This window comes from Lithobates pipiens, unplaced genomic scaffold (assembly GCF_037356315.1).
Source record: "Lithobates pipiens isolate NorthernLeopardFrog02 unplaced genomic scaffold, aLitPip1_a1.2 Scaffold_13, whole genome shotgun sequence".
Taxonomy (NCBI): Eukaryota; Metazoa; Chordata; class Amphibia; order Anura; family Ranidae; genus Lithobates; species Lithobates pipiens.
This window is the reverse complement of record NW_027507718.1, coordinates 237,099,071-237,124,830: the sequence shown is the minus strand read 5'-3', so window position 1 is coordinate 237,124,830 and position 25,760 is coordinate 237,099,071. Positions and strand designations below refer to the sequence as shown.

The window sequence follows — 25,760 nt, the reverse complement described above, 5'->3', positions numbered from 1 at the left end:
ATGTACATTGCAGAACATGCCAAGTGCTTTCCCTCCTTCTCCCAGTCTAAGTGCTGCTGTACACGGGCTAACAGGAGGCTGAAACCATGTTACACTCAGGTATTCATATTAGTTTCATTAAACACGTGTGAATAAAATGAAAAAACGGCTCTGGCAGCGTAAAGTCATGCATTCAGATAAAACGAAAAACCTTCTGCCTTTACAACCACTTTTAAAGAAAATTAATTGCTTACGTATGCATTTAGCAGAAGATCCTTGATTATAATAGTTAATGTTCTGGCAATTCATCTAGCTGATAAATTAAAATGATGGAGAACACTTTTGCATGTCCTAGTTAGTGTATGTTTTCCCGAGTTATAAATATAAAAGGTAGGCTTATCTTTTTAAATACATGTTCTATTCTGCTTTTATACTGTAGTTGTGATATATTTGCATTGTTAGGGTAAATGCAGATAATATTGTTTTAAAGTACCTGCAATGAATTGTCTTACAAACATTCCCTTCACCTTTTGTTGTAAGGCCAATACTCTGTTTGTGTAACCTTTAAAAGCAATTGTTGGGTGTAAGCTCTGTAGAGTGGGGCTTGGGTGGATTTCAGTTGATGATGTAAGGCAAGAGCTCAGCTGGATCAGCAGTTATTTAAAATAAATACTCTTTTCAGTCTTTGAATGCCATGGATTCTGCATGTGCAGTTAGTGCTGCTTCACTCCTCTTCTACGAGGCCATTTCTGTAATAGTTGTCTTATACCAATAAATGCATTTTTATTGTGTTACTATTTACCTTGGACTATATATACTTGTGTCCGTAAGAGCACATTCACACTTCTGCAGTATCACACACTCAGTTAATGTGCATTGCATTAAGGCAGCCCTTAACATGACTCAACACACATGCACAAAAAAAAAAACTGCACTTTTTGGGCAAAGGCATACATTGCATTGAAGTGCAATGTATGCCTTCCTACGAGGGAATATCTTTTATATGGACGGAGACATGACCAAAGTGAGTCCTTATACTTTGGGTTATTAAAATACAGTCTTTTGCACCGTTGTGTTCTGGTTTAATCAGAGGGCTTCTGTTTTTGAGGGTCCCCCCATAGCCTGTGTGGAGCTCAATATTGGCCCAAGAGCCTTAGAGTACATCCAGGTTGTAAGTTAGGTAAGAAGGAGCATAATACACAAGCAATAGGAATAGAGATTTAGGTTCTCAAAATAGGGAAAAGTGGAGTTGGATACTTGATAGCACTTTTTATTATCAACAATACACCATTACATGCCACAATATTCACCCAAGACCCAACCATCTGAACTGGAATATCCCTATTAGTTACATAGTTATATAGTAGGTGAGGTTGAAAAAAAACACATCGAGTCCATCGAGTTCAACCTATGTGTGTGATTATATGTCAATATTACATTGTATATCCCTGTATGTTGCAGTCCTTCAGGTGCTTATCTAATAGTTTTTTGAAACTAATGATGCTCCCCACTGAGACCACCGCCTGTGGAAGGGAATTCCGCATCCTTGCCGATTTTACAGTAAAAGAACCCTCTATGTAGTTTAAGGTTAAACCTCTTTTGTTCTAATTTTAATGCGTGGCCACGTGTGTTGTTAAACTCCCTTCTGCAAAAAAAGTTTGATCCCTATTAAATCATTATTTGTTTCTTATTTACTCCCCCCCCAAAACAAAGGGGGGTGGACTATGAATTACATATTTTGAAAAAAAACATGATTGGTAAAAGTATAATCGTGCAACCATCTCTAAATACAAAGAAAAAAAAAGTGAAATATGAATTACCGTCATTTATTATTATATTTTTTTTTATAAAAAAGGAAACCCTGATTGGTAATACAAGTGATATAATCGTGCATCCACCATTAAATACAAAAAAAAGGGGGGGCTCCAGTTCAATTGGTTGGGGGAAAGGTGTAAAATGAAATGCTTCCTCAAACATGTATAACCAATACCCCTATACCATATCATTCTTTTCAATTCTATTACTAACCAGTGTTAAGTGCTAAAAAAAAGCCACCATTGTGTTTAAAGGAAGAGGGAAAAAAAAGAAATATATTAAATTTTAAAGTATTTTGTAAACCCCATAAAAAAATAATATTGCAATTTTTATTAATACTCAAATCTACATTATAATGTGTCTTAATTAGTGTTCTCCCAAACCTAGTGTATTCATGCTCAGTTTATTGTTCCCCTCCCCTTAAGAAACAAGCCTCCCCTCCCGTATCCATTTTATCTCCCTGCCAAATGCTCTCAGTATGTTATTTCAATTATCCCAATTCAAGAAACAAAAAACAAAAAAACACTCCCCCCACACCAGATGCATCCAAACCTTACCTCTACCATCATAACACTACCAGAACAGTGTTTGTCTATGGTTCTTACGCCAGTACACCAGATATCTCTGGGGAGTAAAATAGCCATCCTGCCCAGGTATCACTAAATTTGTCATACTGATCTTCAACCAGGTGTACCAATCTCTCAGCTTCCATTATTCTGTCTACCTCCCTTTTCCAATCTCCTATTATGGGGCATTTGGTTTGTTTCCAAAACCTAAGTATGAGTATTATTGCGGCTTTCAACAGATGTGGTGTAATACTTATGTCATACAATTTAATAGAGGATGGCATCCCATGAAAAAGAAAATGTAGGGAAGAGAATTCTATAGGTTTTAACGTCAGTTTCTTTATCCAAGGAGCAATTTCCTCCCAAAACTTTTTAATTTTGGGGGATGGCCATCATAAGTGGAGAAAAGAGCCCCTCTGTTCACATCCCCTCCAGCACCGAGCGTCCACCGCTGAATACATCTGTGCCAGCTGCACTGGGGTATGGCACCATCTGGTCAGTCAATTTATAAGACATTTCTTGTATTTGGGAGCTTCTAGACATATAATGTGTTGCTCTAATCAGTCTCTGGATTGAGTAGTTGATGATAGTGTAGTTTTAACATACGGTATATTTTATTCCACCTACATATTTCTGTAGTATAAACTTATGTTGTAGTATACCTCCTCTCTCCTCCATTCCTTTTCTTTTTCCCTTTTCTTTTTACATGTAAGGCTACATAATCCACGATCTGACAGGGTAAATTTACCCTTCCCTTCCCTTATCAGTGAAGTGTCAAACCCCAATCTATGAAAGTATTGACTCCACTATTATCACACTATGTGAAATGCCTCCTTCACTTTATCCTACCAAACCCTGGTCTATTCGATAAAATGTTTAGATATAGCCTACACACCTTAAACATGTATGATATTATCTGACTGTTATTAAGTTTCTCCCATATAGGATCCATCCTTACTTTTGTCTATCTGGATCTTCTTACTGCAGTCATGCATAGCTACCATTGTGTTATTTACATGTCTTTAGTCATTTTTTGGACTATTGTTTGTACCACTTATACCTTTTAATAAAATCTTTGAACAAGAATGTCAATGCACCACAATGCACATATGCAGCGTATTAATGTGTGTTGAGGTAACTCATGTAAAAAAGGGGTCTTTGCTTGTTACCGCGCATGGAAAGTTAGGAATCCATCCTAAATGAAACCTGTGCTGTAAGATATTTTGGGATCTGTCAATGTTGACCTTCTTTAAAATCTCTAGTTTCTGGCTTCAAGATCTGCAAAGTCATTAGCCCAGAACAAGTAGGCTAATAAGAAAGTCAATGTGAAGTCAACAGTCTTGGCATGTAAACTTCTTTAAGATCTGCACCATTAGAAAGTATTGAAGCCATTAAATCAGTGTGAAAGCCAGGCAACTGGAAGTTTTAAAAGGAAGCAATGGTAACTACCATTATATGTACAGCTTTATTTTAGATAAACATAGCTACGTGCAAAAATTTACTGCTCCTAAAGCAACCCGTGATTTCCATTTCATGCCTGTCTGTAGATAAATATGTACATGTATACCTCTGGATATATACATATGAAACTCCGGACACTGCAAAAACAGAAGCTGCAAACTACATTTCAGGCAAACTCTGCCCCAAACAGCAAAACCTTCCCCTATTTAGAATAAACAATGCTTGTTTTTGGTAAGCTTCACTCCTTGAAAAGATCTATGAAATAGGTCTACCATACTTGGTATGGTACTGTTTTTCTCCAAACATGTGGTGGTCCATAGTGTTAATGGGTCACAATTTATTTCTTTTAATTTTTGATTAGTCTATGATTATATTGCTATTTTCTGAGAAATACATTAAAAAACACATCTTAAAAGGATATTTTTAAAATTGATGTTGGTATTTTACATATTTTAACGATTTATGCATTCTGAGGGCATAGTATTATATATATATATATAAGACCTGCATTGTATGTGGTACCTGAGGCAGGAGCATTTAAAAGTAGAATGCAAGATGGGAGAATATAATGCCACTAATGGATAATTTTTTGTTGGCAATACTGTTTTGTGACAAGAGACACTATTGTAATTCAAGTGGACCTCATTATGGTGCTAGGGTATGGTACAGCTGTGCTGTAGGATACTGTAACTATGCTCTTGGTGTGACATTACCAAGTTAAACTCCACCAATGTTCTGACTCTGCCCACTAGTTACCTTGTCTTAGCATACTACTATTTCACCCAAAGGGTTGTGCCCAAATATGCTCCAGGTTTTTTGGGGCCTTTCAATGCTTCTTGCAGAGCCTTGATTGATTCAGGGTGCTGTCCCTCCATCTACCAGTATGATTACTGCTGTGCAGGAGATGACAGAAGACTGATATCAGAACACAGTTAGATATTTATGCTAGTTCTACATAATGTCTATTTTTCTACACATCTGCATGCAATGCAACTTTAAGTAAGCAGCTTATCTTTATATTGCTGTAACCACCCCCTTTTTGTACCAAAGTGGAAGTATCCTATAACTTCAAAGATGTTTACAACTCTTTGTTCTAATTTGCAGGGGGAGATCGGGAGCGGATGACTGCAAATCATGAAACATACCTTCTTATGGCCAGCACGCAGAATGACATGGAAGACTGGGTGAAGTCTATCCGCAGAGTCATATGGGCACCATTTGGTGGAGGTAAGATTAAAGTGGTTCTAAAGGCTGAAAATGTATTTTCTTAGGGCATTCATTGCAATAAGGTTTACACCCTAATGGAAAGAATTAATATAATGCTAATTTTTGTAATAGATATAGATTGTGAGACCCTACCACTATGTAAATGGGCATAAAAGTGACACTGGATTCCGGTGGTGGCACATCCATAAGATGCACAGGAGTGCCACCCCCCCCCCCCCCCCAATCCATGCGCTTGGTCCCTAATTTACTTGGAGGGCGGCAGGCACATGGATTCCAATGTTTTTTCTTTCCTTTTAAGCACATGATTACAGCCTGAGGCTCTAATTGGATCTAATCACCCACCCAGTTGTGTGACAATAGCAAATTAATATTTGCTGTTGTCTTCCTGATTCTCCTACTGGCCAATCAGGAATCAGGGTCCTAAGACCCAATTAGCCAGAAAGTTCTAGGACTCCCGGCCAATCGGTCTCAGGACCCACTTCCTGTTCGGCCAGGAGGATAAGCCCCAGCTTTACCCCCGGCAAGCTGGAGCAGCAGCCATACCCCGGATCCTAGTCATCTCTCATCTGCCACCTTAGGTAAGGCTGCCTTCCTGTCCTTCTCCTGTGGGAGAGGGGGGTGTCAGCAGTGGTGCATATGAAGGGGGTGTCAGCGGTGCGGTTGGAGGGGTTTGTTTTCTGCTCCCCCAATATATTGAGCACCAGCCGCCACTGCTGAATACTCAAAACTGCAGTTTGAGAAGCTCTGACAGGTTGATTGGTAATGGAGTAGGAGGTCTTCTATGCTATCCCTGGATTTGGTAGTTCTGGATCAAGGCCGGGAGCTTGAAAGTTCCAAAGAGTATTGGGCAGGACAGAACCTTCAATCCAGTGTCCAGGCTTTTCTGTTTGCCAAAATCCTGTGTAAGGGATCGGGGTGCAGGGGTGATATAAGCTTGATAAGAGTTACTGCAGTGGCAGGTGGAGTTGGAGTTGTTGCAATTGCCGGAGCCAGGAGGAAGGTGTGATCTTTTCAAGGCATTATCCTCGAGACAGAATTCCATGTGGGAGAGGTTCCAGGCCATTGGACCGAGAGAGTCTGGAAGACTGGAGCTCAGGAAACTGGGAGAGAGTCCAGGGAAGCCAGAGGAATATGTGAGTCTCAGAGGTGTGAGAGCACCTGGTGTATCAGGAGAACCTCTACCTAAGAGTGGGCCTGTGCAGCAATTGTACTGCAATTAAAACTGAGTGAGCTTAAGAGCCAGGCAGCTTCGCATTATTAATTTGGTGTGAAGTTGAAACCCCTGTGTGGGAAACCTGATTGTCTTTTCTGTTTCCTTTAAATAAAAGTGTCCTTAACTATAGTCCCTGTCTGCCGTGAACTCACTGTACAAATGCATCTACCACTAGAGCTAACACCACCATATGAAATTATGCAGTGTATCATTCCTGTAGTATATCAAGGTCTCGTTTATAAAAGGATAAGAAACATTTGCTTGCTCTGGTGTAAACACAAATATAGCTTTGAGGATGAGCCAGGTTTCCTTAAAGATGGAATTCCAGTAGAGTACACAATACTTAAAGATGGAATTCCAGTAGAGTACACAATACTTAAAGATGGAATTCCAGTAGAGTACACAATACATAATTTTTCTGTCTTGGGAGGGACTGGGTAATACTTTCATTTAAAATTACAAATGAAACTGAAGGTAACACCTTTAATGACTAATTGCAGTAGAAATCAAAACAATCCTTCAAGACACAAGCCACTTTGTCAGGCAGATTACAAGTTATGCCGCGTACACACGAGCGGACTGTATGGCGTACTTAGTCCGTCGAAACACATTTCAGCGGACAGTCCGCTCGTGTGTGGGCTTCAGCGGACTTTTTCAGCGTGCAGTCCGGCGTACTAAGAGTTTCGGATTTTTCGAAATTCTGTCCGTCGTACTCACATTTCGGCGAACAATCCGGCCGTGTGTATGCCAGTCCGCCGTACTTTTGAAATGAGCGGACTTTTCCCGCTCGGAGAAAAGTCCGCTCATTTCGAGCGGGTCTCCAGGTAGGCGGGGCCCGCGAAGGAGACGTCGCTGGCCCCGCCGCCTGGTATGGACTTAAAGGGGAACCCCAACGCCGAAAAAAATCGGCGTGGGGGTCCCCCCCAAGTCCACAACAGACCCTTGTCCGAGCACGCTACCCGGCCGGCCAGGAAAGGGGGGCGAGCGAGCGCCCCCCTCCTGAGCCGTACCAGGCCGCGTGCCCTCAACATGGGGGGGTGTCTTGGGGAAGGGGGGGCCGCACGGCCCCCCCACCCCAAAGCACCTTGTCCCCATGTTGATGAGGACAAGGGCCTCTTCCCGACAACCCTGGCCGTTGGTTGTCGGGGTCTGTGGGCGGGGGGCTTATCGGAATCCGGGAGCCCCCTTTAATAAGGGGGCCCCCGGATACCGGCCCCCCACCCTATGTGAATGAGTATGGGGTACAATGTACCCCTACCCATTCACCTGTAAAAAAAAAGTACAAAAAAAACACAACACACGAGATAAAATACTTTATTGCACAGCTCCGGGGGTCTTCCGTCTTCGGGGGTCTTCTCGCCGGACTCCTCTGCTATCTTCTTGTAGCTCTTTTGCTAGCGGAGGAGTCCTGCTTTCTTCCTCGCCGCCGGCCTCTTCTCCCGACTTTGGGGGTCTTCTCGCCGGACTCCTCCGCTATCTTCTTGTAGCTCTTTTGCTAGCGGAGGAGTCCGGCTTTCTTCCTCGCCGCAGGCCTCTTCTCCCGACTTCGGGGGTCTTGTCCCCCTCTTGGGTTCTTCTGCCGGGCCACCGCGCCTTCTTAGAGCTCTTTTACAGGCGGTGGCCCGGTCTTCTGTCGCCGCCGCCGCCGCCTTCCGTTCTTCTTCTTCTTCTCCTTCTTCTCCTGGAGATGTTGACTCGACGCTCTCTCCGGCCACAATGCCAGGGACGCACTGCGCGGCCACTTATATAGGGACAAGGGGCAGTGTCACATGGCTTTATGTCACATGGGTTGGTGTCACATGGTGACCCCGCCCCCTTACGATGTCACAGTCCCCATGTGACATCAACCCATGTGACCAACCCATGTGACATAAAGCCATGTGACACCGCCCCTTGTCCCTATATAAGTGGACGCGCAGCGCGTCCCTGGCATTGTGGCCGGAGAGAACGTCGAGTCAACATCTCCTGAAGAAGAAGGAGAAGAAGAAGAAGAAGAAGAAGAACGGAAGGTGGCGGCGGCGACAGAAGACCGGGCCACTGCCTGTAAAAGAGCTATAAGAAGGCACGGTGGCCCGGCAGAAGAACCGAAGAGGGGGACAAGACCCCCGAAGTCGGGAGAAGAGGCCTGTGGCGAGGAAGAAAGCCGGACTCCTCCGCTAGCAAAAGAGCTACAAGAAGATAGCGGAGGAGTCCGGCGAGAAGACCCCCGAAGACGGAAGACCCCCGGAGCTGTGCAATAAAGTATTTTATCTCGTGTGTTGTGTTTTTTTTGTACTTTTTTTTACAGGTGAATGGGTAGGGGTACATTGTACCCCATACTCATTCACATAGGGTGGGGGGCCGGTATCCGGGGGCCCCCTTATTAAAGGGAGCTCCCGGATTCCGATAAGCCCCCCGCCCGCAGACCCCGACAACCAACGGCCAGGGTTGTCGGGAAGAGGCCCTTGTCCTCATCAACATGGGGACAAGGTGCTTTGGGGTGGGGGGGCCGCGCGGCCCCCCCCTTCCCCAAGGCATCCCCCCATGTTGAGGGCACGCGGCCTGGTACGGCTCAGGAGGGGGGGCGCTCGCTCGCCCCCCTTTCCTGGCCGGCCGGGTAGCGTGCTCGGACAAGGGTCTGTTGTGGACTTGGGGGGGACCCCCACGCCGATTTTTTTCGGCGTTGGGGTTCCCCTTTAAGTCTATACCAGGCGGCGGGGCCAGCGACGTCTCCTTCGCGGGCCCCGCCTACCTGGAGACGCGCTCGAAATGAGCGGACTTTCCTCCGCGTGTGTGGGCGAGTCCGTTCATTTCAAAAGTAGGGCGGATAGTACGGCGGACTTAGTACGCCGTATTAGTCCACTCAAAAAGTGCCGTGTGTGGACAAGTAGCCCGTTTGGAAAGTCCGACGGACAGTCTGGCGGAAAGTACGCCAGACTAAGTACGCCATACAGTCCGCTCGTGTGTACGCGGCATAAGGTGTAGAAGAAATGTCAATTTTAAAGCATGCTGTCCTTTTAAAGTGAAAAGGAGGAAGAAGAGGTGGTAAATATTTGAAACTAGGCAGAGCATTCAGCGAAAAGTAATAGAAAAACAATAGCGAGGAGGCTTAATACATAAGCAAGATGTTTGTGATAGATTGTTTAGCTACGAGCAAGTAGTCAGGCTGCAAAGAATTAGCAAGTCTGAGCTGTTTATTAGTATATTAAATTGGACCTAATATCAGATCCATTTTTTTTTTCATGCATGCTAAATTATATGTAAGCTTAACACTAATGCCCCATACACAGTGTCGGATTTTCCGATGGGCAATGTTGGATGTGAGCTTGTTGTCGGAAAGTCCGACCGTGTGTATGCTCCATTGAACGTTTGCTGTCGGGCTTTCCACCAACAAATGTTTGCTAGCAGGTTCTCAAATTTTCCTCCAACAAAACGTTGTCGGAAAGTCAGATCGTGTGTATACAAGTCCGTCACACAAGTCCACGCATGCTCAGAAGCGGAAGCGGCCGTTCTTGTAAACTAGCATTTTACAAGACTGGCCACATTTCGCTGCATTAACATTCATGACGTAGCAAATTAGGAAGTCTCCAAATGCAGCGCACATTCTCTTCTTCTTTAATGGGATAATAATGAAGCTGCTTTGCTGGTGATACTAATGGAGTTATAATAATGATGCTGCTTTGCTGGTGATGCTGATGGAGTTAATTTTCAAAGGCTTTTTTTTTTTCAAGTGATATCAAGAATAATAATAATGATAGCGCAAAATAAAAAACACAAAAAGAGAAGCGCGAATCAACACTCACCAGACTTTACTAACATGAAATTAGCAGAAGGAGCCCAAAGGGTCGTGCTAAAGAGTTGAAAAACCACGCAGTACGTCTAGTATGTCACTATGTTTATAATTGTTGGCCAACATTTGTGTGACCGTGTATAGAAGACAAGTTGGAGCCAACAACCTTAGAACAAAATTCCATGGTTTTGTTGTGGGAAAGTCTGATTGTGTGTACGGGGCATAAGACACTGGGGGAAGAGTTACCTAGCTGCTGTGCAGCCCTCCCAGCATTTTAGTGCACCTGTCAAAGTCTATGGCAGGCGGCAGCTGGACAAGGCTGATCATCAGTGTTTCCTGCGTGTAAGCTCCTATGCATTGAGAGACGTTCCCGTATGTCCCTTCTGGGCACAGTAAAACAGAGAGGAACCCACAGCAGCTAGACACCCTCTGTTCAAGGGGCCTTATTGGTATTTGTTACCTCCCACAGAGATTATTGTACTCCCCCAGACAATGCCTTTATTTGCCTTTCTTCACAGCTATGTTTAGTCATCATTCAAAATCAGCATTAAAATGCTGCATAGAGATGACTACATGCATCATTCTTGTCTCACTTCTATCTGCTTCCTCTCATCTTCTGACTTTATGATGCTTCAGTCTAAATTACCAAAAGGGTACAGGAGACTGAGAAAATGCCTTCCCTTGCCTGCAGCTGATGACTCTATACTCTCAGATTTCTCTAATCAGTCTAGGTAGACACTTGGACTGCTATTTATTGATGAAAGGTACACTTTTTGGAACAATTATCCTGTTGTCATATATGCGATATATCAGAATTTCACAAATAGGTTTCATTTTAATTAGAGTTCATAGAATGAAGCTACACAGTTAAAATACATATCTGGGGAATTTATTAGCTGCCAAACGGTTTGAAATTCTGTTTGGCTTGTGGACCGTGTTAGCCTCTGCTGCAGCAACAACACAGCAAGGAGGATAACATTGGTAATACAACACCTCCAGTCTGTGGATTAGACAATGGAGGGAGGCAATACACTGGTGAGGTCATCCATATGCTTATTCCTCCTATTAACATGTTCGCTGTCAGCACATGCAGGCATCAGAGCCTGATTAGCTCCTAATGCTTATGAGCTCAGCTTGATGCAGATATTCTTGCTATAAAACCCTTGTTTCAGGATATAGTTTGTAGTTATATCTGTAAGCAGGGTAGCCATATTCGCTCATTTAATATGCTGGCTGACTCTTGCTTTGGTATGTTACGTACTGTTTGTGCTTTATCACTCCTTCTCTTAATGCACATGTTGGCCAAATAATTTAAAACAATTCTCATTCTATGTTGCTATCAATTCTCAACAATTGTTAGGCAAGGATGTAAACCCGATTCATGAAATCTGACCTGTAGTGTTTACTTATCTCTCTACAAAGCCCTGAGTCTTGTGTCTTTCTGCTGTTTTCGTTCCTCTGTTATCAGCATGATAACTTCTGACAAGTTCTCTAAAACGGGAGATAAAACAAGCCTGAAATTTGTGTCAGGGTGGGTGCTTTAAATAGATTAGCAGAGAGCTGACCTATTCACAGCACAGTTCTGAAAGTATTTTTGTTCTTCTGCCTATGTGGCGTGGGGGTGTGTGTCTTTCCTCCAATCAGCTGTCACACAGTGTAAGCCAAGACTACACGCCTACTGCTGAATGAGGAAGTAAAAATTCTAACATGATATAGGAATTCTAAAGAATATAGCAAGCTGAAGACAGCAGATATACATGTGAAACTTATGTAGGGAGATTTGTTTAATCTCTGTGCATCATCTGAGGCTGTTCACTTCACTGGGTATAAGAGGGTTTAAATCCACTATAAGCTGATCTACCCAACACATCGCAAATATATTCTATTTCCACTGTGAAGTGGTGCATGGGCAGCTTTTTCTTGTACTCTGCCTAGAACGTTACTGAATGCCTCATACACTTTATAAACCACACACTAGTAGTTTGTCTATACAAGAGATGTGTTGGCACTTGTTTCACTTTATGTGACCACAGGAAAATGTGCCATTTTTTTCTCGTTAGAGCCAGTCATCCCTGTATTGTGCCAGTTCTAATTCCCCAGATATCTTTGTAATTTTGATTGAACCTTGCTCTACAAGTTCAACTCACTTGCATCCATTAAAATCTGAGCTGTTGGTTTTGGTGGATTGAGTTTTGAATTCTCCTTTGTAACAACATGTATGTCACATCATAAATGAACATTAGGTAACTACTGCAGTAAGAATTCAAATCAATCATGTACAGGGCTGGTACGGGGGGAGAAGATGCCCTGGGTGGGGCCATTACTGGAGGAAGGGGGCGCAGGAGAAGTGCCAGTAGTGTGCTGCTACATAGATGTACACATCGGCTGCTCTATATAAATGTAGACACCACCGCGCTGCATCATGTACCGAGTGCGCTCCTGCACCTGGCATAAGCCTAAGACCAGCCCCACCCTGCCCTTCACTTGCCTGTCAGGAGGAGTAATCTCCGCCCGACAGGCACTTCTTAGTCCCGGCTGAGGTCACTGAGAGGCCGGCCGGGAGGTGGGATGAAAAAGGAGAAGAGAGTGCTGCCGCCTGCCAGAACTGTGACATCTCTAACTTACTAGTGCGTTTGAGGAGGAGGAACCAAGCAGGGCATCACACAAGTAAGCAGATTGCCATCTGTAGATGGCATAATTAATTCTTGAATGGTAGGGCAGTGGCTGAGGTCAGAAGTCATTGCAAGCTGCTCTGAAGTTGCCCCCAAGTAGTACAGGAGCCTTTTTCTAAGTCGGAGCATCTTGAGTCGCTCTGATTATAATGTGATGTGTGTAATGGTTTCATTGCCCTGAATGGAGCGAGACTTGTCAGGCAACTATGTTGCCCTATTGTAAACTGTGTGAAGTCGCCCAATACTAGTAAGGAAAAAAAAAACAGTATATATCCCATTGTTTGTAGGTGCTGTAGCTTTCACACTAACCAATTAATATATACTTATTGTTGTTTTGTTTTTTTCTACTAAAGACATATATACTATATATATATATATATATATATACACACAGTTAAAAGTGTGTATAAGGTCGCTCTGAGTAACAAACCAAGCCAATAGAAAAAGAGGCAAACTCTGGAAGTAAAATGTAAAGAAAAAAAGTGCAGAAGTAAAACTTTATTTTTCCCAAAAGGGTTAAAAACACTTATAAAAGGGTGGATGGGTAGAAGCATATCATATTAGTAATATGGCAGGCGGTCCGGCGTTCTGGTAGTGTCAAGGAGTCTGTGACATCCGCAGGTGTGATTCTATGGCAGCATATTTTGAAGTGGCTGACAGATGGAAGCCACAACTCTCCAAGATACTGGGAAGACAGCTAGGCTGTCTGAGACAGTATGGAAGCCGAATCCAGGAAGTGAGACAGCAGGAATGGACCAGCAACCAGCATGGACAGCAACCCGGGAGTGATGTCATCAACATGTAATGGGTTTCGGAACAGCCGATTGGTTCCTTCTTCAAGCAATGACTAATGGTTACTAGAAGCAGAGCTTCTTATGGTCTGTGGGCTGGCTTTGGGTAGGACTATGGGTGGACATGAGCAGGACAAATGGAATCACTGAGCTTATAAAATGACATAATGAATATAAAAAAAAGTGTACTCTTGACACAAAGGAAAAAGAAAAAGCAGACGACTGACATACAGGGCAAACTGATGCAAAGGCATGATGCAAAACAGCAAGAGTGATGCGCAATGCAATTATCTAATATCACTGCATGCGGATGGAGCATAGCAGTTTGATGGCACATCACTCGCTGTGTATGTATACATCAACAATAAACAAATGATGAACAATATACATCAATGGATCTATGGTATATTATATTGAGTATATATGATGAGGAAGGGATTCATTGAAAAATATTGTGAAATGGGAACCATATAAAAAGGCAATATATAATTATATATTACATATATATGTATATTACATATATATGTATGTGTGTAATTTCTATGCACATACGTGACCAACTGCACACAAACGCACGTGGCCAAAAAACATGTACGGATACATACATCTCAAAAACACATTAGATATTATTGTCCACTATGGGACATGTGGAATAAAATGATAAGCACAAATGGATATGAGCAGCGCTATGATATGATATGAGTATGTTACATAGTTATTGTGAGGAGAAGAAAGGGAAACAATACTAGAGTAACACACTAATCTCAAAATCTTTGTTTAACCCTCCAGGTGCCAGTACGTCCACAAAAAAAAATCCAGTAAATTTCTTTTTGGCAGAGTCTGTGGAAGCACTCTGCGGGAGGGAGGTCTGTAGGTATTGTCTCAATGACCCTAACTCTCAAACCATCAATAGATTTGTTATGGTACTCTAGGAAATACCTAGGTACACTGTGGGTGTCCAGTCCTTGAGTGATGAAATGGCGATGTTCGCCGAAGTGCTTCCATAGTGGCCTTATAGTTCGCCCTACATAGAAAAGGCTGCAGAGGCATGTCAAACAGTAAACAAATGGGGAGGTTGGTCTTGGAAATGAATTGACCGTACAATGTTTCTTGTTATGGGGTGTTTTCTATCTCTGGAGTGTTTGTGGTGGTCCCTGATGTGTCGTAGATATTGGGCAATGGATGACCTGGATGGTACAAGGGTCAATATCCATAAGTGGTGGAATGCGATTTCCACATGTGCGTTTCCATGAGAAAATTCTATTTTGACTATAATCCCCCAGGTCTCTGCAAAATGTACCTAATTTATTTTTAGTGAGGAGGTCCTCTCTTCTGTTTATCTTTTTGATACTGGTAGATAACCAAAAGACAGGAAGTTGGGAGGTTAATTCTGAAATCTGGGTGAGAGGACAGCAAATTTACACCATTATACAAGCTGTACACTCACTACTTTACATTGTAGAAAAAGTGTCATTTCTTCAGTGTTGTCACATGAAAAGGTATAATAAATTATTTACAAAAATGTGAGGGATGTACTCAATTTTGTGAGATACTGTGTGTGTGTGTGTGTGTGTGTGTGTGTGTGTGTGTGTGTATATATATATATATATATATATATATAAATATAAAATCTCTTTTAACTGATGACCTTTTAAGGATATGGATGCAGCATGTATAACAAACAGTTTATTAACGAACCAGCGCTTGGTCTGTCATAACCCTGCTTCATCAGGTCTGTTGTGTGAGCTGGCAGCTCTATTAATCATTAACTACATGATTAAATTAATGTTTGTTCACTCCTGCTGGGGGTGAAAGTGTATGTCCTAAACACAACTCCTTGTAAGAGAATGAACATTGTTACTTAAATAAATAACATAAGCCAAAGTCACTCAGGACATTTCTGGGGTGTTTGCATAAAAAAAGCCATTATGCATGATTAACGAACTGAACTGTGAAAGTCATTTGGACACAACAATGTTATAAATGTAAAGGATATACAGGTGCATCTCATAAAATTAGAATATCATCAAAAAGTTGATTTATTTCAGTAATTCAATTCAAAAAGTGAAAAGCATATATTTTATATAGATGCGTTACACACAGAGTGATATATTTCAAACATTTATTTCTTTTAATTATGGTTATGGCATACAGCTAGTGAAAACACAAAATTCTGTATCTCCGAAAAATTTGAATATTATATAAGATCAATAAAAAATGTAATGCAGAAATGTTGGCTTACTGAAAAGTTTGCCCATGTACAGAATAGTATGTACTTAATACTTGGTTTGAGCTCTTTTTGCATGAATTACTGCATCAATGTGTCATGGCATGAAGATGAACACCATGTGGCACTCCTGAGGTGTTATGGAAGCCCTTGGCCTTCAGCTCATCTTCATGGTTGGGTCTGCTGTCTCTCATCTTCCTCTTGACAATACCCCACAGATTATCAATGGGGTTTAGGTCAGACAAGTTTGCTGGCCAAAAAAGCACAGTGATACCATGAATATTAAACCAGGTATTAGTACTTTTGGCAGTATGGGCAGGTGCCAAGTCCTGCTGGAAAACAAATCAGCAAAGGGAAGCATGAAGTGCTCTAGAATTTCCTGGTAGAGGGCTGCGCTGACTTTGGATTTGATAAAACACAGTGGACCAACACCAGCAGATGAAAATGGAGAGGCACAGAATCCAAGTTTTATGAGGTCCAGTGTGAATTTTCCACAGTCAGTAATGATTTTGGAGCCATGTAGTCCAAAGTCAAACCATTGACATTTATACAGTGATCAGTGCTATAAAAATGCACTGATTACTGTGTAAATGTCACTGTCAGGGACGGGGTTAACACTAGGGGGTGATCAAGGGGTTCAATGTGTTCCCTGCGAGGTGTTTCTAACTGTGGGGGAATGAGAATGACTGGCGGAGGAGACAGATCACTGTTCCCAATCACTAGGAACAGCAGATCTGTCTCTCCTCCCCTGTCAGAACGGCTCTCTGTGGAGCGATCGCGGATTGCCGACGATTTGCCCAGGAAAGCCAACCTGCTGCAGTACAACTGGTCTTCAAGCGGTTAATAATCATGGTATCACTGTGCTTGATTGACCAGCAAACTCGCTTGACCTAAACCCCATTGAGAATCTGTGGGGTATTGTCGAAAGGAAAATGGGAGACACCAGACCCAACAATGCAGATGGGCTGAAGGCAGCTATCAAAGCAACCTGGGCTACCACAACACCTCAGTAGTGCCACAGGCTGATCGCCTCCATGCCACACCGCATTGATACATAAATTCATGCAAAAGGAGCCCCGGCCAAGTGCATGCTATACTGTACATAGTCATACTTTTCAGTAAGCCAACATTTCTGTATTAAAAATCCTTTTTTTTATTGGTCCTACAATAGAGATAAAACTTTTTTTTGCGGAAAGGTGTTCAACAAGACACGTGGCCACTCATTAAAATTAGAAGAAAAGAGGTTTAACCTTAAACTAAGTAGTGGGTTCTTTACTGTAAGCACGGCAAGGATGGGGAATTCCCTTCCACAGGCGGTGGTCTCAGTGGGGAGCATCGATAGTTTAAAAATCTATTAGATAAGTACCTGAATGACCACAACATACAGGGATATCTATATAAAATATACGAGTTTCACTTTTTGAATTGAATTACTGAAATAAATGAACTTTTTGATAATATTCAAATTTTCAAATTTTATGAGATGCACCTGTATGTGTGAACGTATAAGGAATACATGGGGCAAATTTCCTAAATGACTTCTATCAATCTAGCGTTAAACAAAATTGTATCTAAACACAAACATTTTATATATTGCAGCTTACCAGGTCTTAGATTTGGTGGCTGCATTAGCTTGCACCTGGTGAACCGACCACAAACATACTTCATGTCCTTTTTCCTTTTTTTATCCGCGGTGTTGCAAAAACCTAAAAACAGAAACTATTAAGTGACCCAAAAAAAAGGTGTAAATGTGAAACACACACTAAGGGCATTTAAGGGTGTGCTTTATTCCACTCCCCAAAGGGGGTAGGCCCTCTCCTTGATCCCCCGGGGCGCATGGCTCCTGACAGGAACATAGGGTACAATTGGTCTGCCTAGCCAGAAGGCCTGGCAGAGCCTGTTCTTCTAGACCTTCAAATACTAGGTGGAAGGGCCCCCACGAAGAGAGACCCCCCCCCCCCCCCAGGGTCAGGGGAGGATGGAACCAAAGGCCACACATCCTCCCCCTGGACAGCAGGGCAAGCCTGAGGACTACCACCCTTCATCACATTTCCTGTCCTAGGGTGTCTATATCTATAAAGCACGAGGGTGGTCACCTTGGGACAGGAAGTGTGTTAGGACTGCAGAACACCACCCCCTCTCCTCTCTTCCAAAATTCAGGGAGAAGGGGTTCTGTAGTTCTGACACACTTCTCAATGTCACTGTTTTAGATACAACTGAAGAGTGCACAAGACACAGGACAGCACTGGATTTCTGACCTGATCAACAAGTATTCTTGCCAGACCAAACAGAACATATCAGAGAGCTTTAAATTTTATATTTATCAGACCAAAAGAGAGCAAATAGGTTTTTCTCCTCCGCTGTCAGCAATACCGAGCTTTTGTTTTGATCATGTGATCAGCTGTCATTGGCTGACAGCTGATCACATGGTAAGGGGCCGGGACCGGTGATCACAGCACACTCTGCGCGAGGCCTGGAGCGTGCACTGGGGAGGCCTTCATAGGACGGCCTTCCAGGAATTCACATCCGCGCTGTGGCCGTCACTCAGCCATAGCGCGGATGTCAGGTGGTTAACAGGTACATTTGATCTGTAGTTGACCTCCTTCTGTCCTGCGGTTGACTTGCCCCCCACAAGTGAAGCACATCATCACATGCCTGACGAAGGGGTCCTGTGTGACTCCAAAACATTGCAGTACACTGTTTTGTGATGTGATCTTTCTTTAATTAAAAACCGGTTGGAGATCCTTGATGTGCTGGTGAATATTTGCAATATCATGTATGTTCCAGTATTCAGCTGGCGGTCGCTACAGCACCCAGTATTTTTAGAGCTCCTTCCATTAACATGTGCGATGCGAATATGGACTGCGGTCTATCCACAAGTGAAGCAGTCCCACAGAATTTGTGAAAGAGGTACTGAGTTTTTTTAATTAAAAAAAATGTAAAAAATGATTTTTGAAGGCTGCCTTATATGAATTACACAATCCACTGTGGATATCACAATAATTTAGCATATATTAAAGAAAGTTTGCAATTGGGTTTTACCTTTAATATGTCTAATCCATGCTGCCATAAATTTAGTTCTTAACCTCTTCCCATTGGCTGCCTCCCGACCCTTTAAGCCTTCTAAATACCGAGAGGCGGAGATGGGCATTCGGGTCATGTGACCACTGTAAATGGCTGTCACAGCGGTCACATGATTGGAAAGCTCCCGATCGTTAGTATGCATCTTGAGCTTTCCGGTAACCGGCGGCTACCATGCAGGGAGCACGCAGGGAGCGCACTCTCAAGACGGTAAGAGGTTTACACAGGGCTGACAGGCCAAGAGGCCACATGTATGCCTGCGGCTGGCATGAAGAGGGTAAAGGACTGAAGTACTAAAGGTACTGTAGTATTAAGGTACTAAAGTACTTTAGTATTTAGTACCAAAGTATTAAAGTACTTTAAAGTAGTAACAATAAAAGTAGTATTACATGAAATAATAATAGAAAACAATAATCACTGACTCAAAATGCTGTATTAGTATTGTAATATTTTTTTCTAACTTTGAAAATGTGTGCATATCCTCTGTAGTTGCATCTTTTGTTTTTGTTTAGTATTTCCAGCTCTTAATAACAGCCAGAGGGAGAGTGTATCAACTTCTTGCTTATTGCAAAACTACATCTCCCACGGTTTTTCGTAGTGCCATGCTCAAACTGTACTGCTGTTCTCTCTGAGCAAGAGTAAAAGAAGACAACCCTGTGTACCCTTGAGATGTGTATGTTCCAAAGAAAAGCTGGCCACTGGCTGGTGTAGAATTTGGCTATGCAGTCTGCCCATCAATTGCTTGATTACATTCTGAGACCAGCATCTAAAAAAGTAAACAAGCAACAAATCAGCACAGCTAAAGTCACCCAGAGATGTGTTCTTTCATTGGGCTCCTCATCACTTACATTTGTAGTCCCTGCTCTTAGTGCATCTCAGTTGGTGGCTATAAAGCAAGATATTGAGAGGACAAAATGAATTGAAGACACGGGTATACAGGAAATAATTGCAGATGGGAACCTCTGGAAGGTATTTACGAGGACTAAATATATACAGAACATTAAAGAAACACAATGAAACAGTTAAGAATGCAAGCCGGAAACACATACACTACACTTTAATGGCATCCCAGTCTTAATCCATAGGGTTCAATATTGAGTTGGTCCACCCTTTGCAACTATAACAGCCTCAACTCTTCTGGGAAAGCTGTCCACAAGGTTTAGTAATGTTTCTTTTTGAATGTTTCACCATCCTTCCAGAAGAGCATTTGTAAGTTCAGGCACTGATGTGGGGGAGAAGGCCTGGCTTGCAGTCTCTGCTCCAATTCATCCCAAAGGTTTTCTATTGGTTTGAGGCCAGGACCCTCCACCCCAAACTCGCTCATCCATGTCTTCATGGACCCTGCTTTTTGCAAATTTGGTGGAGGGGGGGTTATGGTGGGGGGTTGTTTTTTGCAGGGGTTGCCCTTAGTTTCAGTTAAGGCATCAGCATAACAAGAAATTTTTGGACAGTTTCCTGCTCCCAGCTTTGTGGGAACAGCTTGCTGGTGGCCCCCTCCTGTTCCAACATTAGTGCGCACCAGTGTAAAAAAAAAGACATGGATGAGCAAGTTTGGGGTGGAGGAACTTGACTGGCGTGCACCTTAACCTGACAGAACACCTTTGGTATGAATTAGAGCGGAAACTGTGAGCCAGGCCTTCTTGTCCACATCAGTGCCTGACCTCACAAATGCCCTTCTGGAAGAATGGTCAAACATTCCCATAGACACTCTCCTAAACCTTGTGGACAGCCTTCCCAGAAGAATTTAATCTATTATAGCTGCCAAGGGTGGGCCAACTCAATACTGAACCCTACGGACTAAGACTGGGATGCCATTAAAGTTCATGTAAAGGCAGGCGTCCCAATAGCTTTGATAATATAGTGTATGTCTTTTTTTTGTTGACTTTAGCTACCCTTTATTTATTCGATGCAGTAATTCATGGAAACCAACCAGAATCAATCTTGCACTAATTATTATTTATTATTATTATACAGGATTTATGTAGCACCAAAAGTTTGTGCATCGCTTTACAACAAACAGTACAACAAACTTTACAACAAACAGGGCAAACAGTAGACTTACAATACAAATCAGTACAGGAGGGATCAGAGGGTCCTGCTCGTTAGACATTATTTTTCATGTCTTATTAGTTATTACTAATTTTTGGTGCTGCAGTCGAATATTTCAGAGAAATTTTATTGGCGCCGGTTCTCACTTTTCTTTATATTCTTGCTCGTTAGAGCTTACTATCTAGGATCTGGCCTCAGCAAAGTAATTGTTTGATTCTGCATGCCAGAATTTAAAATGAGCATGACACTTGATTTGTTAAGTCAGGGCAAAGATACCCTGAAAATGAATTCCTCCCCCCCTTAACTATGTTAAAAAAAAAAAAAAAGTTTCAAAGCGCTACTCACTTTCTCAAACTTCCAATCCTGTTCTTTGAACTTTTCTCTAAATGTCACAAGAAGGGGATGCATGTGGCATGACCAGGCTGAAGACAGGTAAAAAAAAAAGTATCCACCTACCTATATGGATCATTTTTTTAAAATGACATGCACACGCGTATGTGTGTTATGGCTCCAGGGGTTTTGATTCTTGATTTCAAGTGTTCTACATTCAAGTAGAAATCCATAAAAAAAGATGGTCTTTTTCTTAGCCACTGGGAACCCATATTCCCTATATTTTATAGTGGAAGCTATAGTAATATACAGTATATTCATGTATCACACATTTCATTTTAGGCTTCCTTTCTCCATACATATCTATAGAGTGTATCTGTTGTAATTCATGCTACTAATTGTTACAATAAATATACACAAATTGATTTATTATCCTTGAGACGTGCTGATTTGGAAGAAATGTGCTGAAGTGCTGCAGATTCCGTGAAAAGCAGTAGAGGTTATTTGAAGAAGGAACGAAGGAGTAGGACTGCACCTTTAATAATCACTAAGCTGTCACACGTGATGCCTGCTTGAAGTCAAGTCAAAGTCAGAGCAAGGGAATTCATTGCTACTGCTGCCTGGGTTAGTTGTTTACTCCTTTCCCTCTCGTTGAAGCTTACAACTGCACCTGCTGCATGCAAAGTGCCTGGAGCGCACAAAGCCATTTAATACCTAGGCTAAGGAGTAATATAACTTACGCTTCCATCCAGCTAAGAGAGAGAAAAGAAAAGACGTTCCTGGGGATTCTTGTCAGTGCCTTTCTCTCCGCCAAGCTTTGGTGTCAAGCATGCTGATACATGGAAGACTGCTGAAGTTACTTTCAGAAGAATCTTGAAAAAAGGTGCTGAGACTGGATGTCTAAAATTGGCATACTTTCTTGTATTTTTATTTTTTTCTAAAAAATCTGGAAATGTATTGAATCATCCAGTAGGGATCGATACAGTGTTTTTTTCTCCTGTTCTTTTACAATTTGGCATTTCCACCTGAGTGGGCAAGCTGTTGTCTCCTGTGACTACAACTGCTAGACTGACCATGTGATCCAATGATGAGTTCTTTTTTTTTTTTTTTCTGAATCTTTTCTAAGTAACCTTTCTAAACTGACAGACGGAAATTGAAGTAAACACGCAAGGCAGCAAACAATACCAAGAAAATGATGTTAAAGTGATTCAGGAATGACTCATACGTCTCATCCCAATGGTACTTTTAAAGGACACCAGTAGTTCTTACGCCGGCTGGCACCTGTATGATGCTTGAAGACCAAAATGCAGCAGCTTCTTCCTCGGCCTCCTATACCTCCAGCCCTTTCATACCCAAAGGCACTTATAGGAAAATTAAAAGGTGCTTTAGCTTCCGGAGAGGTATGTCTGCATTTGTTGAATCCACCTAACACTAGAACGTATTTGCTGCAAGAACTGAATAGTAAGCCAACAGTATTCTTTACTGTTACCTATAAAATAAAAATATATTAAAATGCTTTGCATTTTGCTTTGCTTGCTGTGTCAGACTTTTCAAATAACTGCAAGCTCTTGTGTATTGTTTGGTAATATTTTTGGGTATGTAGAATAAGCGCAGCGCTCATGAAAAAAGTGATAGCGCTGCACTTATTCTATTTATTGGGGGTTATTTACGAAAGGCAAATCCACTTTTCACTGCAAGTGTACTTGGAAGTGCAGTCGCTCTAAATCTAAGGTAGATCTGAAATGAGAGGAAGCTCTGCTGATTTTATCATCCAATCATGTGCAAGTTAAAATGTTGTTTTTTATTCTCCTTGCATGTCCCCCTCGGATCTACAGCGACTTTACTTTCAAGTGCACTTTCAGTGCAAAGTGGATCTTCCTATAGTAAATAACCCCCATTGTGTTGTGGGTTGGTATCAAGACCTGTGGTGCTGGCTGCTATTGCTTGAAAACATTTTTTTGTTATTTGTTTTTTTCACCTAAGTGCAGAGTTTTTCGTATATACAAGATTTTTGGGTAGTAGTATTCTAATTGTATATACAGTATTTACAATTTGGAGTACTTTCCTGTACTTGTATTTTATTGAAATACTCAATAAGTCAGATTCCTAGCTGGGTGAAATACAAACAGTCAATGGGTGGATTAGGAGTAATATACTCAATAACATACCAACGAAAGAGGAAAGATTTACAACGTTTTCTAAAAACGTGTCTCTGCCAGCTCATTTGGCCAGAGGTAGCTTTACTATTGACTGTATACAGTCTGCACTGCAACATGACGCCTGACTTCTATTCGGAGCATAAACACAGTGGTAAAACATTTTTAACACTATAGTGATTTGATGTTCTTGTCATCTGCTATTACTTTGATGATACTTGTAACAGTAGTTGGTGTTGATTGATTTACCAAAACTTGAGAGTGCAAATGCTCTGTAGAATAACCAATTAGCTTCCAGGCTTTTTTTTTTTTTCAAAGCTCAATTGAACAAGCTGAAGTTAGAAGCTGAATGGCTACCATGCACAGCTGCACCAGATGTTGCACCCTCCAGTTTTAGTGAATCAACAAACAACATAAAACAATGCATGTTCACTTCAACCAACTCTCATTTGCGTATTTATCATTTAATCCTTTCATTAGATCCAATTATTTGTCAAACAAAATCTCACTTCAAGGGTGCTGTAAAACAATAAAAAGAGGCAATCCTGCTTTTCTCTACTTTGGTAAAAAGAAAATGGAGTAGCTGATGTTTGAACTAAACAAAAAAGTGTGTTTTCTCTGTCCCGGTAAAGAATTTAAGATTCCATGGATACAAATATAATTGTAAAAGCCAAACTCTAGAGTTTTTTTAGTTTTGGAGCAGAAGGGTTAAAATGTTGGTCACGTGTATAGTGTTGATTTATTGTCCCTATTGGGAAGATGTACCCTCACTTCCTGTTCCAATGATGGGGTATCATTGGGATAAGGAGTGATGCCATATTTCTCCGATGGCGACAGAGACAAGGAAAAAAATGTTTGCTTAGTAAAAATAGGAGGGGTTAAAATGTCTGTCAGGTTTTTATTGCATTGTGTCCTCCTGTGATACTCACATATTTGTTGTCCTGGTTTTACCAGGGTAGGAAAAGCAGGGGATTTCCCCTGTGAGTATGCTAACAGCAAAACACTTGAAAAAGGATTTTAATTATGACCCACTCCATTGAAAAAAAATGTACATTAAAGTGCACTTGTGCCAGACTATGGGCATTAAAGTATTTACATTTCTTAATTGTGCAGTGCAGGACACAGGATCAATGTGCACACCACAGTAGCTACCTTCAGTCCCAATATAACCCTTCACAAGCCCTAGTTTTTAGCTATTGTGCTTAAGGCAGTGGTCATCAACCCTGTCCTCAGGGCCCACTAACAGGCCATGTTTTAAGTATTACCTTGGGGAGATGAAGACTAGAATACTGCAATTACTGAGCAGCAAATGATATCAGCTGTGATGTATTTCAGTTATCTTGCAAACCTGGCCTGTTAGTGGGCCCTGAGGACAGGGTTGATGACCACTGCCTTAAGGGATGGACATTTTACCTCAGCTAAAGTGGTTAACTTCTCCACTAAGCCCGGGGGCGCCTTACATGGACCTCCCCCAGAAAGAAGATGCAGGACTAGCCTGTGATGTTGTTTCAGACACTGGATTTTGCCTTAACTTGGCATGTAGTGTAATGCGTTGAGTTAGCTGCAGCCCTTATGAAGGTATGCTCACCAGGAAGACATAGGGGGGCTTGTTTCTAACATCCTATTTCCTTGGGAGGACCGGAAGCTTGCTCCAGTAAGTCAGGGCTTTTTGGCCTTTACTGGTACACTGGATGCTGTTGCTCCAGTCATCCTGTGAGTTAGTTGTGGAGTGCATTCTGCAACACATTTAAATGATCTGTCACCTCCATGAACCAGGAGCACCGATTGTGTCACTTGTATTTCTACGTTTGGCAGCACTTTTTTCCCCTTTCTCAGTTCCACAGGGCACCAGACAGAGCCGCCATTGCACCTGTCTAGTTTTTATCTTGATCAAGCTCACTGCGAATGTGCATGCAGTTTTGCTACACATGTGCATAAGACCAGCCTAGTTTAATCTTTTCCTAATATCACTACACACAGCTCGGCAATCCTTGGACATCTTCTGGGTCCCAACTGCCTTGAGTGGCTGGTCACAGAAGGTTTAACTGTTCCTGCTTTGCAGTAATTGGTTGTGGGTACCCCATTTGGGACATTTCTCACCACAGATTGCAGATGATAGGCACAAAAGGAAAAGGTCAGTGGGTTTTTTCTAGCTTATTCTCAGGTAATGACTCTTGGAGAGTTTGTACTCTCCCTCTGACAGACCTTGGTTTTGTCAGCCCTGGCCACTGTCCGCAAACAGAGTTGCTTATTTGGTCTGATACCTTCATTGGTCCCTCTGGTGCACTTACCCCCTCCTTTTTTAGTCACTATGATTTGATCTGCAGACTCTTAGCCCTTTTTAGAGACCTCAGACTGCAGAGGTGGCAAGCAGGCCCCTTTCAGCCTCTCCTTCAGAATCTGCTCCTGACTTTCTCATTACTG

At 42.2% G+C, this 25,760-nt stretch overlaps 1 protein-coding gene across 6 annotated transcripts in view; it reads left to right on the top strand.

Moving 5' to 3' along the window:
- Positions 1–25,760, top strand: part of ARHGAP24 (Rho GTPase activating protein 24) — a 725,763-nt gene that overhangs the window by 613,874 nt on the left and 86,129 nt on the right. For 5 of the 6 annotated variants that reach the window (XM_077476404.1, XM_077476403.1, XM_077476408.1 and 2 more), the window contains one exon: positions 4,926–5,048. In XM_077476404.1, coding sequence (XP_077332530.1) covers positions 4,926–5,048 — 123 coding nt within the window. Of the gene's footprint in view, positions 1–4,925; positions 5,049–21,779; positions 22,581–25,760 lie in introns of those variants that run through there. The other variant, XM_077476406.1, reaches the window with a different exon arrangement.